The sequence below is a fragment of the Stenella coeruleoalba genome, assembly GCF_951394435.1.
Source record: "Stenella coeruleoalba genome assembly, chromosome: 7".
NCBI lineage: Eukaryota > Metazoa > Chordata > Mammalia > Artiodactyla > Delphinidae > Stenella > Stenella coeruleoalba.
Genome location: NC_137153.1, coordinates 91065929 through 91082804, shown reverse-complemented (window position 1 = coordinate 91082804; position 16876 = coordinate 91065929). Strand labels below are relative to the sequence as shown.

The following is a 16876-nucleotide window of genomic DNA, read 5'->3' as shown; positions in this document are numbered from 1 at the left end:
TTTTTTACTCTTTCTTATTGTTCTGCTCCTTTTTTTGTGCCATCCTGCACGGCTTGTGGGATCTAGGTTCACAAGTCAGGGGTCAGGCCTGAGCTCCTGCGGTGGGAGCTCTGAGTCCGAACCACTCAACTAACAGAGAACCTCAGACCCCAGGGAATATTCAACAGAGTGAGGTATCCTGGAGGTCCTCATCTTGGCACCAAGACCCAGCTCTACCCAACAGCCTACAAACTCCAGTGCTGGAAGCCTCAGGCCAACCAACCAGTAAGACAGGAACACAATCCCACCTGTCCAAAAAAAAAAAAAGGGATGACAAAATATATGGCACAGATGAAGGAACAAGGTAAAAACCTACAAGACCAAATAAATGAAGAGGAAATAGGCAACCTACCTGAAAAAGAATTCAGAGTAATGATAGTAAAGATGATCCAGAATCTCTGAAATTGAATGGAGGCATGGATTGAGAAAATACAAGAAATGTTTAACAAAGATCTAGAAGAACTAAAGAACAAACCATCAGAGATGAACAACAAAATAACTGAAATGAAAAATACACTAGAAGGAATCAATAACAGAATAACTAAGGCAGAAGAATGAGTAAGTGAGCTGGAAGACAGAATGGTAGAAATAACTGCTGAGGAGAAGAATAAAGAAAAAAGAATGAAAAGAATTGAAGACAATCTCAGAGACCTCTGGGACAGCACTAAACACACCAACATTTGAATTATAGGGGTCCCAGAAGAAGAAGAGAAAAAGAAAGGGTCTGAGAAAATATTCAAAGAGATTATAGTGGAAAATTTCCCTAACATGGGAAAGGAAATAGTCACCCAAGTCCAGGAAGCACAGAGAGTCCCATACAAGATAAATCCAAGGAGAAACACTCCAAGACACATATTAAACAAACAAACAAAGATTAAATTCAAAGAAAAAATATTAAAAGCAGCAAAGGAAAAGCAAAAAATAACATACAAAGGAATCCCCCTAAGGTTACCAGCTGATTTTTCTGCAGGCCAGAAGGGAGTGGCAGGATATTCTTAAAGTGATGAAAGAGAAAAACGCACAACCAAGATTACTCTACCCAGCAAGGATCTCATTCAGATTTGATGGAGAAATCAAAAGCTTTACAGAGAAGCAAAAGCTAAGCGAATTCAGCACCACGAACCCAGCTTTACAAATGCTAAAGGAACTTCTCTAGGCAGGAAACACAAGAGAAGAAAAAGACCCACAAAAATAACCCCAAAACAATTAAGAAAGTGGTAATAGGAACATACATTCAATAATAACCTTGAATGTAAATGGACTAAATGCTCCAACCAAAAGACACAGGCTGGCGGAATGGATACAAAAACAAGACCCATATATATGCTGTCTACAAGAGACCCGCTTCAGACCTAGGGACACATACAGACTGAAAGTGAAGGGTTGGAAAAAGATATTCTATGCAAATGGAAATCAAAGGAAAGCAGGAGGAGCAGTACTTGTATCAGATAAAATAGACTTTAAAATAAAGACTGTTACAAGAGATAAGGAAGGACACTACATAATGATCGAGGGATCAATCCAAGAAGAAGATAAAACAATTATAAATATTTATGCACCCAACACAGGAGCACCTACCTCAATACATGAGGCAAACGCTAACAACCATAAAAGGGGCAATTCACAGTAACACAATAAGAGAAGGGGAATTCAACACCCCACTTACACCAATGGACAGATCATCCAGACAGAAAATAAATAAGGAAACACAAGCTTTAAATGACACAATAGACCAGATAGATTTAATTGATATTTATAGGGCATTCCACCTGAAAGTGGCAGAATACACTTTCTTCTCAAGTGCACACGGAGTATTCTCCAGGACAGACCACATCTTGGGCCACAAATCAAGCCTTGGAAAATTTAAGAAAACTGAAATCGTACCAAGCATCTTTTCTGACCACAATACTATGGATTAGAAATTAGTTACAGGAAAAATGTTACAGGAAAAAAACTCCACAAATACATGGAGGCTAAACAGTGCACTACTGAATAACCAAGAGATCACTGAAGAAATCAAAGAGGAAATAAAAAAAATACATAGAAACAAATGACAATGAAAACACAACGACCCAAAACCTACGGGACTCAACAAAAGCAGTTCTAAGAAGGAAGTTTACAGCAATTCAATCTCACCTCAAGAAACAAGAAAAATCTCAAATAAACAATCTAAACTTACACCTAAAGCAACTAGAGAAAAAAGAACAAAGAAAACCCAAAGTCAGTAGAAGGAAAGAAATCATAAAGGTCAGAGCAGAAATAAATGAAACAGAAACAAAGAGAACAACAGCAAAGATCAATAAAACTAAAAGTTGGTTCTTCGAGAAGATCAACAAAATTGATAAACCTTTAGCCAGACTCATCAAGAAAAAAAGGGAGAAGACGCAAATCAATAAAATTATAAATGAAAAAGGAGAAATCACAGACAATGCAGAAATACAAAGGATTATAAGAGACTACTACAAACAACTATATGACAATAAAATGGACAACCTTGAAGAAATGGACAAATTCTTGAAAAGGTACAATTTTCTAACACTGAACCAGGAAGAATTAGAAAATATAAACAGACCAATCACAAGTAATGAAATTGAAACTGTTATTAAATCTTCCAACAAACAAAGCCCAGGACCAGATGGCTTCACAGGTGAATTCTATCAAACATTTAGAGAAGAGCTAACACTCATCCTTCTCAAACTCTTCCAAAAAATTGCAGAGGGAGGAACACTCCCAAATTCGTTCTATGAGGCCACCATCACCCTGATACCAAAACCAGACAAAGATATCCCCAAAAAAGAAAATTACAGACCACTATCACTGATGAACATAGATGCAAAAATCCTCAACAAAATACTAGCAAACAGAATCCAACAACACATTAAAAGAATCATACACCATGATCAAGTGGGGTTTATCCCAGGAATGCAAGGATTTTTCAATATATGCAAATCAATCAATATGATACACCATATTAACAAATTAAGGGAAAAAAAACATGTGATCATCTCAATAGATGCAGAAAAAGCTTTTGACAAAACTCAACACTGATTTATGTTAAAAACTCTCCACAAAATGGGCATAGAGGTAACCTACCTCAACATAATATAGGCCATGTATGACAAACACACAGCAAACATCATTCTCAATCGTGAAAAACTGAAAGCATTTCCACTAAGCTCAGGAACAAGACAAGGATGTCACTCTCGCCACTCTTATTCAACATAGTTTTCGAAGTCCTAGCCAAGGCACTCAGAGAAGAAAAAGAAATAAAAGGAATACCAATTGGAAAAGAAGAAGTAAAACTGTCACTGTTTGCAGATGACATGATACTATACATAGAAAATCCAAAAGATGCCACCAGAAAACTACCAGAACTAATCAATGAATTTGGTAAGGTTGCAGGATACAAAATTAATGCACAGAAATCTCTTGCATTCCTATACACCAACAATGAAAAATCAGAAAGAGAAATTAAGGAAACAATCCAATTTACCATTGCAATAAAAAAATAAAATACCTAGGAACAAACCTACCTAAGGAGGAAAAAGACCTGTATTCAGAAAACTATAAAACACTGATGAGGGGCTTCCCTGGTGGCACAGTGGTTGAGAGTCTGCCTGCCGATGCAGGGGACACAGGTTCGTGCCCTGGTCCGGAAAGATCCCACATGCTGCGGAGCAGCTGGGCCCGTGAGCCATGGCCGCTGAGCCTGCGCGTCCAGGGCCTGTGCTCCACAACGGGAGAGGCCACAACAGTGAGAGGCCCGTGTACCGCAAAAAAACCACACAAAAAACACTGATGAAAGAAATCAAAGATGACATAAACAGATGAAGAAATATACCATGTTCTTGTATTGGAAGAATCAATATCATGAAAATGACTATACTACCCAAAGCAATCTACATACTCAGTGCAATCCCTATCAAATTACCAATGTCATTCTTGAGAATGCCAAATAGCCAAAGCAATCTTGAGAAAGAAAAATGGAGCTGGAGGAATCAGGCTCCCTGACTTCAAACTATACTATGAAGCAGCAATAATCAAGTTAGTATGGTACTGGCACAAAAACAGAAATACAGATCAATGGTACAGGATAGAAAGCCCAGAGATAAACCCCCACACATATGGGCACCTAATTTATGACAAAGGAGACAAGAACAAAAAATGGAGAAAAGACAGCCTCTTCCATAAGTGGTGTTGGGAAAACTGGACAGATACATGTGAAAGAATGAAATTAGAACACTACCTAACACCATACACAAAAATAAACTCAAAATGTATTAAAGACCTAAATATAAGACTGGACACTATAAAACTCTTAGAAGAAAACATAGGAAACACTGACAAAAACAACAACAAGATCTTTTTTGACCCACCTCTTAGAGTAACGAAAATAAAAACAAAAATAAACAAATGGGACCTAATGAAACTTCAAAGCTTTTGCACAGCAAAGGAAACCATAAACAAGACAAAAAGACAACCCTCAGAATGGGAGAAAATATTTGCAAACGAAGCAACTGACAAAGGATTAATCTCCAAAATATACAAACAGCTCATGGAGCTCAATATCAAAAAAACAAACAACCCAATTAAAAAATGGGCAGAAGACCTAAACGGACTTTTCACCAAAGAAGATATACAGATGCTCAACATCACTAATTATTAGAGAAATTCAAATCAAAACTACAATGAAGTATCACCTCACAGCAGTCAGAATGGCCATCATCAAAAGATCTACAAACAATAAATGCTGGAGAGGGTGTGGAGAAAAGGAAACCCTTTTGCACTGTTGGTGGGAATGTAAATTGATACAGCCACTATGGAGAACAGTATGGAGGTTCCTTAAAAAACTAAAAATAGCACTACCATATGACCCAGCAATCCCACTACTGGGCATATAACCTAAGAGAACCATAATTCAAAAGGACACATGTGCCCCAGTGTTCATTGTAGCACTATTTACAATAGCCAGAACATGGAAACAACCTAAATGTCCAATGACAGATGAATGGATAAAGAAGATATGGTACACATATACAATGGAATATTACTCAGCCATAAAAAGGAACGAAATTGGGTCATTTGTAGAGATGTGAATGGACCTAGAGTCTGTCATACAGAGTGAAGTAAGCCAAAAAAACAAATATCGTATATTAACGCATATATGTGAAAGCTAGAAAAATGGTATACAGATGAACCTATATGCAAGGCAGGAATAGAGATGCAGACACAGAGAATGGACACATGGACACAGGTGGGGAAGGAGACGGTGGGACGAATTGGGAGATTAGGATTGACATATATACACTACTATGCATAAAATAGATAGCTAATGGGAACATGCTATAATGCACAGGAAGCTCAGCTTGGTGCTCTGTGACGACCTAGACGTGTGGGATGGTGGGGGGGGGTGAGGGTGGGTTGGAGGGAGGTCCAAGAGGAAGGGAATATAGGTATACATATAGCTGATTCACTTCATTGTACAGCAGAAACTAACACAACATTGTAAAGCAATTATACTCCAATTAAAAAAAAATTTTTTTTCACTAAAATCCTTTGGAATAATTGGAGAAAGGACCACAAAACAAAATGAAGCCTGAGATCACTGATTATTTGAACTGTAATATTCCCCATCACCGCAATCACCAGTACTTGATAAAGCCTATCTCACCCTGGACAGCAGTCCACACCTGTAAAGACATATTTACTGATATCAGGAAGCTTGCTTAAATAATGGCATGGAGGTAAAGCAAAGCACAGACCAGCCCCTCTCCTGGGATCAACAAACAGTTGGCCCTCTTTCTTTTTATACTTTCTTCTTCCCCTATTTTGCTTGATTTGAATCTCAAATTTTGCCCATATTTTCAAATTCTATTCCTTGAGTAAGGAGGACTCAGTGATATAGTTAGACAATTATAGCTAGGCAGCAAATTGGTGTCAGAGTTGTCTATCACTGTCCATAGAATGCCAAACTAGACTCCATTCAGAGCTGAATCTGGTCACCACTTGTCCACTATGACCTTGGCTCTTTATGCTGGGCCAAACCATACATACATAACTTTATCCTGGTACAGCACACCAAGGTCCTAACAACAGTGGCAGCTCAGAAGCCTACACACCACTATCTACCAGCCGTCCCTTTTTGCTTCTGATTTGCTTATGTTTGCTTTCATCTCCTAGGCCTCCCAAATCTGACAACCATTAAACTTCCTTTTTAACATTTGGCACCTCATATATGCTCTCAACATCCCTTTAACAATGAGTTAAAACCATTTATGAGAGACTCTGTAGCTTTCTCAAACTAGAGTAATGTATAGACTTTTCCCTTTTTAAAGGAAAACAATTCTCGAAATACTCTAAGAATATGTCTATGGATTTTAAGAAACACTGAATTAGGTTTCCTTGTCTGCCTGAAAAAAATAACAGAATCTTAATAAGTAGTTATAGGAGCACCTAAGAGTCTGAAAAAATGTGATTTATTAATATTTGTCAAGTAGAATGCAATTTAGGCATTTGAAGTCAAAACTAATGAAGAATTGTTTTTCCCTTGCTGGTAGTTGTACAGTTTAATCAGTGTGCTTGGAAAGCTACAGGTTTAAGAAGCTAATGCCAAAATTCCAGGTATGCTCCTTTATTCTTCACTCTCTAAATTCCAGCCAGCTTTCAAGGCCAGCTTTAGTCTTAGATCCCAACCAAGTGAGCTATCTTGGTTCTGAACTCCAAAGATACATAATCTATATGCCTTAATTAACATGCAATCATATACAAAGAAAAGCCCAGAAACAAACACTATGAGATACAGGCAGAGTATACTGTCCTACAGTAGGCAATAAACAGAGTAGGTAAGTATGGTGTTGACATTAGGAGATTTTAGTAATAGGAAAGGGACTATAGGAACCATAGCACTAAAATGTCTAAAGGTATTAGTGGTGGCAAAGCAGAATACCAAGCAAAGAGGGAATCTAATAAGGGAGGGACAAAAGAAGGAATGCAGTGGGTCAGTGTGGTAGGGAAGGGAGTGGGAAATAGTAGAAAATATCTCATGGAGTCTTCCCACCAATTTACAAAGCTAGTGTTGTTAACATCCTCAAGGTCGCATTGGTAATAAATGGAGGAATCTGATCTAATCTATTACAACCCAGTTTTATGCATTGGGACTAAAACTTGATTATAAGAGCCATAAGGAATAAGACAAAAGGTAGAGACAAAACTGGACTAGTAGCAGTGGTGATGTGCTGTTGAGCGAATGGCCCAGAGTTCTTCTAATTCCCCTTGACTAGAAATAGGGTTGGTTCCACAGTTACAGGAACAGAAGAGGACACTTGAGCAATAAGGTTGAAGAAAAAAGCAGGGTGCCTAGTAGATATTAATTTATTAACATGTATTGGACCACATGTGGATCTCTCAATGGCTTTGCAAGTACTTTTTTATTGTGGTAAAAATATATATAAAATTAACAATTTTTAAGTGTACAATTCAGTGGCATTAAGTACATTCACAATGTTGTGTAACTATCTTGACTAAACTATAGGTTCTTTTTTTATACTATTCTCTATTCTTCATTGAGTTTGGCACAGTGTTATGCACATAGAAAGCACTCCATAAATACATGGTTAATTAGCCTAGATACTATCATGACCATGTGATGATAATGAGAGGATGTGGTCACTCTTGTTACGTTCCCAAATCATATGGTGTCTAAATGGAGTTTCTGTTGAGTGCTTGACAATGTGGTCATGAGAACTCACTCACCCTGGGAACAGTAATCAGGGGTTCTCCCTTGAGCTTTTGCCTAATAGCATTCTGTCTCATGTCCTTACACAGACTATTATAAATAGGACATTTGTTTACAGCCATGGCTATACCCAAAGTTTTCCTGCACAAATCTTCCTCAGATTAGGGGCTAGGAGCTGCTTACATAATGTAATCAGAAATACAACTTGTTAAATGGCCACAAACCCTTAATTCCCCTTTCATGTGCCTATTCCATTGGAAGAGAAATGTATTCCTTTTGAATGAGAAGAACTTTGTACATGTTTAGTTTGTTTTTTATATCAACTTTGAGGTATAATTTACATACACTGTAACTTATCCATGTTATCATGTACATATCGATGACTTTTGGCAATGTAAATATTCGTGTAACCACACAGATTTTACAAACTATGTACAGATTTTACAAACTGCATTAGATCAGATTATGAGTTACAATTATTGAATAAATCTTGATTGTAAAAACAACAAATATTTTGGGATTTATATTGTATTATTCCCTTTTATATGCAAATATATTAACACACTATACAGATACCTAATTCAGAAATTTCAAACGTTTTGCTGCTTCTGATTTAGAAGCATTTAAAAAAGGAAAATGCTTTTAACAATTTACTGTACTCAATTTTAGGCATTACATTCCAAGAAAAAAATCCACAAACTAGAAAACAAGCAGAGTAAGTCGCTAGTACTGAAAAGCTGAGAAATCATATTCTAGAAAGAACACATTAGAGAATCAAGAGTTCTTAAGAGAAGAAAATATGCTGAGGTGTGGTAGGGTTAGGAAGGATAATGTTGATCTCAAAGAAGTGAAAAACTTTTTGTTTTTTTTCCCTCTCCATTATGGTTTATTACAGGATATTGAACATAGTTCCCTGTGCTATACAGGGAACTATATTCAATAGGACCTTGTTGTTTATCCCTTCTATATATAATAATTTGCATCTGCTAATTCCGAATTCCCAATCCATCCCTCCCTAGCCCCACTTCCGCCTTGGCAACCACAAGTCTGTTCTCTATGTCTGTGAGTCTGTTTCTGTTTCGTAAATAAGTTCATTTGTGTCATATTTTAGATTCCACATATAAGTGATATCATATGGTATCTTTCTCTTTCTGACTTACTTCACTTAGTATGAAAATCTCTAGGTTCATTCATGTTGCTGCAAATGGCATTATTTCATTCTTTTTTGTGGCTGAGTAGTATAGAGAAAACCCTAATGACTCCATAAAAAAACTACTAGAAATGATAAATGAATTCACCAAGGTAGCAGGATACAAGATTAGCATACAGAAATCTGTTGCATTTCTTTACACTAACAATGAAATATCAGAAAGAGAAAGTAAAAAAACAATCCCTTTTAAAATCACATCAACAACAACAAAAAAAACTTAGGAATAAACCTGACCAAGGAGGTGAAATAATTGAAAGCTGAGAACTATAAAACACTGATAAAGGAAACTGAAGTTGATGCAAAGAAATGTAAAGATATCCCATGTTCTTCAATTGGAGAAATTCATATTGTTAAAATGGCCATATACCCAAGGCAATTTACAGATTTAATATTATCCTTATCAGATTACCCATGACATTTTTCACAGACCTACAACGAATAATCCTGAAATTTATATGGAATCGTAAAAGACCCAGAATTGCCAAAGCAATCCTGAAGAAAAAGAACAAAGCAGGAGGCATAACCTTCCCAGACTTCAGACAATACTACAAAGCTACAGTAATCAAAACAGTGTGGTACTGGCACAAAAAAAAAAGACATATGGATCAATGCAACAGAAAAGAGAGCCCCGAAATAAACCCACACACCTACAGTCAAATCTTCGACAAAGGAGGCAAGACTATACAATGGGAAAAAGACAGTTTCTTCAGCAAGTGGTGCTGGGAAAGTTGGGCAGCTGCATGTAAATCAATGAAGTTAGAACACATCCTCTCACCATACACAAAAATAAACTCAAAATGGCTTAAAGACTTAAATGCAAGACTGACCCCCGAAAACTCCTATAAGAGAACACAGACAAAATATTCTCTGACATAAACTGTGGCAAAGTTTTCTTTCTAGGTCAGTATCCTAAGGCAATTGAAATAAAAGCAAAAATAAACAAACAAGACCTAATCAAACTTATAAGCTTTTGCACAGCAAAGGAAACCATAAATAAAAATGAAAATACAACCTATGGATTGGGAGAAAGTATTTGCAAACAATGCAACAAGGGATTAATTTCCAAAATATAAAACAGCTCATACAACTCAATAACAAAAAAACAAACAATCCAATCCAAAAATGGGCAGATGACCTAAACACATTTCTCCAAAGAAGACATGCAGATGGTCAATAGGCACAAGAAAAGATGCTCAATATCGCTATTAGAGAAATGCAAATCAAAACTACAAAGGGGTACCACCTACCACCGGTCAGAATGATCATCATTAAAAGGTCTACAAATATCAAATACTGTAGAGGGTGTAGAAAAGGGAACGCTCCTATACTGCTGGTGGGAATGTAAATTGGTACAGCCACTCTAGAAAACAGCATGGAAGTTCCTCAAAAAACTGAAAACAGTTGCCATATGATCCAGCAATCCCACACCTCTGCATATATCTGAAGAAAACTGTAATGTGAAAAGACACATTCACCCCAATGTTCATAGCAGCACTATTTACAATAGCCAAGACATGGAAGCAACCTAAATGCCCATCGACATAGTATCATGTCATCTGCATACACTGACAATTTTACCTCTTCTCTTCCAATTTGGATATGTTTTATTTTTGTCTTGTCTGGGCATCCTTGTCTTATTCCAGATTTTAGTGGGAAGGCTTTCAGCTTTTCACCGCTGAGTATTATGTTGGCTGTGGTGAAAAACTTTTGTATGGTAAAAAGACCAAACTTTTTCAGAATATGGCTCCAGAGGGCAAAAGTACTAGAGGAAAGTTATTAAGGGTAGAGTTTACTTTACATAAGAAAAAACTTCTAAGAGTTAGAGACTCCAAATGGAATGGTTGTATCCCTGCACTGTTATTGTTCAAAAATAGGCAAAAGATCATCTATTTGAGAAGTTGGTGCAAGAGTAGAAGGATTAGATTAGTAGGCCTCCTAAGTCCTTTCCAAAAGGACAATTCTGAGATTGTGTGATCTAGGAACTTCTTCTAATTTAAAGCCAGATGTCAGGGAAACCATAACTCAAAGATGTACAACCCCTAAATCATGGTTTGATCAAGAACAATGAACTAAACCCAGACAGAAGCATACGCAGAAACAGACTTGCACCTGTATATACATACGTATACACACACACACACACACACACACACACACACACACACCCCTTCCCACAATTCCTGGGAAGGAAAAATAAGAATAACTTATAAAAATAATGACAAAATCTGTTCTATCTTTCCCACCAAATCTACTTTATGTTCCCTAGTCTATGTTAATAGTATCACTGGCTACCCGGTTACGCAGAATAAAGCCTTAATGTTTATTTTCTTTGACTCTTCCATCTTCCTCCAATTCCTACTAAGTCTACCCCAGAAATACCTCTCAGCTGTCTTTTATCTTTATACTTGTATTGCCATGCTCTCAGTTAAACTCCTGCAATTGATTCCTAAGGTCCTTCCACCTATAATCTCCTCCTCCCTAGGGCTATTATTCACACTGCTAACAGTGACCTTTCTGAAGCAGAGGCTATCACATCACTCTAATCTGCTCAAAAATCTACTGGCTCCTTGATACCTACAAAGTAAAGTTCAAATTCTTTGGTATGGCCTTCAATGGCATCTCAATCTCCTTGCTTAGTTTGCCCATGGTATCTTATGCTTTGGTTACACTGTAGTTCTTGTCATTCCTGAAAGGCTATACCCTTCTTTACTCCATGTTTTTGTTTAGATGTCTTCAAATGCACCCCCTCATTCCCTCCTGTGGAAATTTTACTCATTTTCCAAGGCTCAAGCAAATGCTACCTATCTTGTGACACTATCCTTAATGCTTCTATGTCACAATCCCTGGCTCCCTCCCTTGGAATTAAACAATTCTCCTTGGAGCCAATAATACTTCTTTTCACACCTTATTTTTGCATTTAACAATAATGCTTGAAATTTCAGTTTTGGGTGAGTCCAAGCTTATGGCCACCCACTGTAAATCCTTAAAGGCAGACAGCAGGCTTCATTTATTTCTATATCCAACCTTGTCAGAACCCCAATACCAAGTACATTTTGTGTAAAAAGTGCTTAATAATTTTTTTTTTAAATTGAACTGGGATTTGAGGACAGTTAGACTTCTGTCCATGGCTCAATACCAGTCTTAAAAACTGTAAATTCGGGACTTCCCTGGTGGCACAGTGGTTAAGAATCTGCCAATGCAGGGGACATGGGTTCGAGCCCTGGTCTGGGAAGATCCCACATGCTGCAGAGCAACTAAGTCCATGCACCACAACTACTGAGCCCACGTGCCACAACTGCTGAAGCCCGCGTGCCTAGAGCCCATGGTCTGCAACAAGAGAAGCCACTGCAATGAGAAGCCTGCGCACCGCAATGAAGAGCAGCCCCCGGTCGCTGCAACTAGAGAAAGCCCGCGCGCAGCAACGAAGACCCAACGCAGCCAAAAATAAAAAATTAATGAATTTAAAAAAAAAGAATAAAGATCCTTAATTTTTAAAAAATTGTAAATTCTATTAAAATTCTGCTCAGAAGCCTAGTGATTGATAAAAGTCTCTTATCCTATTAATCTAACATCTCTGAGCCAAAAACAGTTATATACTTACATTCACTAGGAGAGAGAAATCAGTGACCAGTTGGCTAAGTTCAATTAAGTCCTTAAAAAGAAAGAGAAAGAGGAAGTTACTTACTTTCATGCCTCACAGCTACCAAAAGGAAAATCATTTTTAACATACCGCTTCTAAGGTTTCCCATGATTCTGCAGCATTTTGATCTCGAGGAATTTCAGGCAACACATATATCTGAGTCATACTCTGAGGATCAGCTTCATCTTCAGCAGTGTGAAATGTTCCTGGATGAACATAGCCTCATGTTTAGAGTTTATCTGCTTTGTTAGAAAGACGGTAGAATGAATCAATTCCATAAAACAACTACCATGTGAAATGCTTACTAACAGAATTCAGGCTAAAAGTAAATTGATTATATATCTATGGGCAAGTTACTTAACAAATATTTTTTCTTTAATTATTCTACAAAGTCATCTAAAAAAATTGCTACAGATACAACTTACCCAATCTGAATAACTAGGGCTAGATGTGGAAGTAGCACAAAGTAGAACTATTCTATTTGGCCAATGTTCTATGAAGAGATACCCAGTAGATATGTTTAACACTTTTCATTGCTAAATCATTAACATTTCTTTGGCTAGTTTAGCAATAAACATCAGATTCACAAGATTTTAAAAGTAGGGAAGTGATGTATTTTTAGCAATGAAAATCAGTCATTTTTGGTAACAATAAATTTGTCATCAAACTAACATCTCTTACCATATGTATCTTTTTGTACATATTGCCACCCTTCTCCTCAGAGTAATTTTTCTGGCCCATGCCTCCACTGCTTCTATGTCATTTCTGGATTTCAAAAAGTCATCAACCCATTAAGGCTTTCCTCATTAAACACTGTTATAAAGATGAATTAATTTATATGCCAAACTCCACTTTCAAGTCTTTCTTATTTCCTTCTATTGGTTTTACCAATCCATTCATTAAACTGATATTTATAAAATGCCTACTATATGCCAATCAGTGTGCTAAGGTAAATCACAAAACAGTTCCAAGTCATAGTGGTTAGGGGTATGGGCCTAGTCAGAACGATCTGGGTTAGAATCCTAGTTTGGCTATTTACTAGCTCTTTGACTTGGGAAGGTATTTCACCTCTTTGACTGATTTTCCTCATTTGTAAAATGAGGTGGTATTTATTTTGCACTGTGGCTGGCTTATCTATTAAGAACAAGTGGTTAATAGTTACTATTACTGTCACTGCTACTGCCACTATTGTTAATGGAACTTACTATATAATGTGTGATATAGACATGTTAACAGGCAAGCTCACTATAGTCTGATAAGAACTATGATATGGGTAAGCATGGAATGCTATGTGAGCACCAAAGAAAGGTATTTAACCTAGACTTGTGGAGGAAGAGTGGTCTGAGAAGGTTCTGAAGCTGAAGCCTGAGGATGAACAGAAATTATATAGCTGAACTGGGGCAAGGGTAGAGGGGGAAGGAGAAAGTATTCAGGCCAGGGAGAATAATATTTGCATAAGTTTGGGAACTGAAAGGAGTCAGTATAACTGAAGCATAGACTATGACAAGAGAAAGCAAAGGTTGAGGCTGGAAATCTAAGATGACATCATTTATGGCATTGTAAACTATATTAAAGAGTTTTGTCTTTCTCTTAAGATCAATCTGGAACTTTTAAAAGGAGTGGGAGACGGGAAGCTGAGGGTGCCATAATCAGATTTCAGATTTAGAAAGGTAACCACAGCTGTAGTGTGAACAACAGATTAAGGATGGAGTTGAAAGGTGAAAACTTAAAGAGTGAAAAACCAGTTGGGAGGCTTTTCAATGTGTCTGGTGCAAAATGATGATGGTGTGCTCTAGGATAGTGGCGGTGGAAATGGAAAGAAGAGATGTGAAGGTCTACTTCCCTTTGTCTTCCTTACTGCAAGCTCAAAACACCTACCACTTTAATATTTTCTGAGCACCCATTATGTATTGTGTTGAGTATCAGGGATAAAAAAAAGTGAATACAAAGTATCTGCTCTCAAGGAACTTATATTCTAGCAGAGAAGACATACAAAGAGACAATCCTAAAACAATAAGAGAGTGCACTGATATCTAGCTAAATATAGATACATATAGTATTTATGGGAGTTTCAAGCTGGGGGTGGCATCTGACCTAGTTTGGTGTGGTGTGCACCAAACTAAAAAAGGTGATCTTTCCTACTAGCCTAAGAAGATAGGAATATAAATTCTAGGTGGAGAGACCAGCATGAAAAAGGTCCTCAAAAAAAAAACAACAACCAATATAGCTTAATATAAAATCAGCAGTCTGGTCTTGCCAAAGCACAAAGTAAAAGACATACAATATAAAAGTGGTATTTTATAAAACTGCATTACTATTTTACTTTCAAAATTTGAGAATGTTTTACCTCTTGAGGAAAAAAACCCATCTGAATTGTTTAGGAAGGGCACAGTCAGTTGATTAAAAGTTAATTTGTAGGCTTATTAGAATTGACAGTGTTCTTTTAATTTTGAATCTTCACTGAAATGAGTACATTTCCCTACCTTAAAGGAAGAGCAAAAACTTCAAATACAAAATATGTTTTACATTACAATATATAGCAAATATCCAACATTTTAAAAGCTCTGATTTTTACAAATGCTTAAAAGAGTTATTTACCCTGTCTTAAGTTATCACATAAAAATACTTCTCAAAGTAATTAATTACTCTAAGATCTTTCTTCTACTTAATATTGCTTTTGTAATAAGAGCTCCCAACTTCTTTAATAGGATGATGAATAATGATAACTGTTATCATTAACAGATCAAATGTAAAGCAGAACTTTATAAACATAACAACACTCAAAAGATTTTTTTTAAGGCATAATCTTCGTTCTGTTAGAGAAGATTCCAATGAAATATGCCAGGATGTATAACAAAATAATTATTATTATCATGATTACATAAATTCTTGACCTAAAAAATGAAGGGATGGGAAATGTTTGACATTTGAAGCAAACACAAAAGATTTCCCTCAGTGAAAAAATAAAAAATGTTTAAGTCATTTATGTTTCACTTGAAACCAAACTGCGTATGCATCTTAGTTCAAATGGAGTCTTAGAACAAAGAAATCTGTTCTCTTCCATGGAAAATCCTGCTGTAAACTTACAACTCAGAACATCACTAATCAATTCGAGGCGTGACTAACAATAGAGAAAGGAATCTTTTAATTTCTACAACTTCCGTAATTCATTTATTCCAGCTTGTATTAAAAATCACTATATCTCAGTGATCATCCATTGACTTTGAACTTTTACAAGTTGCTACAGACATGATGAGGCAAAACACAGAGATAGATTATAGCTGCAGGAAAGATGGCTAAAGAGTTCTTATCCTGTCCACAGAAGTCAAAATTGCTATTGTTTTACAGGACATAACAATCTCAGTTCCATCCACTTGCAAACAACTGCAAGTGTAAAGGGCACGTGGACTATACGTATCACTCACCAGTGTTTTTCAAATTCTATTTATAAAATATTATTGACTATAAACTCAAATAAACATTAAGATATTTTTAATTCATGTGAAAAATAAGCTTAATAACATGGACATAAGACTCCTCCTTTCTCTCTGTGTCTAAACATATTCTCTCTCTGCCCCCCCCACCTTTCTCCATACATCACGAAGGGCAATGACTCTAGTAAGAATTGTAAGACATATTTAAGGAATTTCTACTAAATTTTACTACATTAGAAAAAGTTCCATTATAAATCTAAGTTAATTCAAAAGCATTTCCTGAATTCTTTCATGTTCTAACAGCTTTAACATAGTGACATTATTTTACTGATCATCTACATAAACCTACCCATTGAAATAAGATGACTTCTAAGTCATGGCTTAACTAAGCTGCAGAGGAGAATTTTTAAGAATATTAAAACCAATACAAAACACACCTTCTGAATAATATACAAAAGCATCTACGTGATTTACAAAACTGTTCAATACAAGTGTATATATGTACTGTGATAATATCTAATATTTCATTAAATTCAATATGCTGGTCTGAAGTTCCCAGCAGTTTTAAGGTTGGATTCTTTCCTTTTGTGAATATTTGTTTAAAATGTAATAAGATTCTGTTTCTATTGCACTGATGAAGTGTGTGTGCTGGATGGGGAGTAAGAAAGAAAGATAGAGAGAAGCACTGGTTTGCTCTGTATGCCTTGATACACCTTTCTAAATACAAAACAAATGTGTAGGCTCATCACTTCTCTTGGTGGGAGGCAATATGCTAAAAATGAACTAGACACACAGGAGAGAAAGAAGGGAGTTTCTCA

At 36.5% G+C, this 16876-nt stretch overlaps 1 protein-coding gene across 6 annotated transcripts in view; it reads right to left on the bottom strand.

The window, feature by feature from the left end:
• Positions 1–16876, bottom strand: part of STX17 (syntaxin 17) — an 85283-nt gene that overhangs the window by 11721 nt on the left and 56686 nt on the right. For all 6 annotated transcript variants that reach the window (XM_079928016.1, XM_079928018.1, XM_079928017.1 and 3 more), the window contains exons 5-6: positions 12715–12830; positions 12586–12636 (exon numbers count right to left, since the gene is read on the bottom strand). In XM_079928016.1, coding sequence (XP_079784142.1) covers positions 12586–12636; positions 12715–12830 — 167 coding nt within the window. The remainder of the gene's footprint in view (positions 1–12585; positions 12637–12714; positions 12831–16876) is intronic.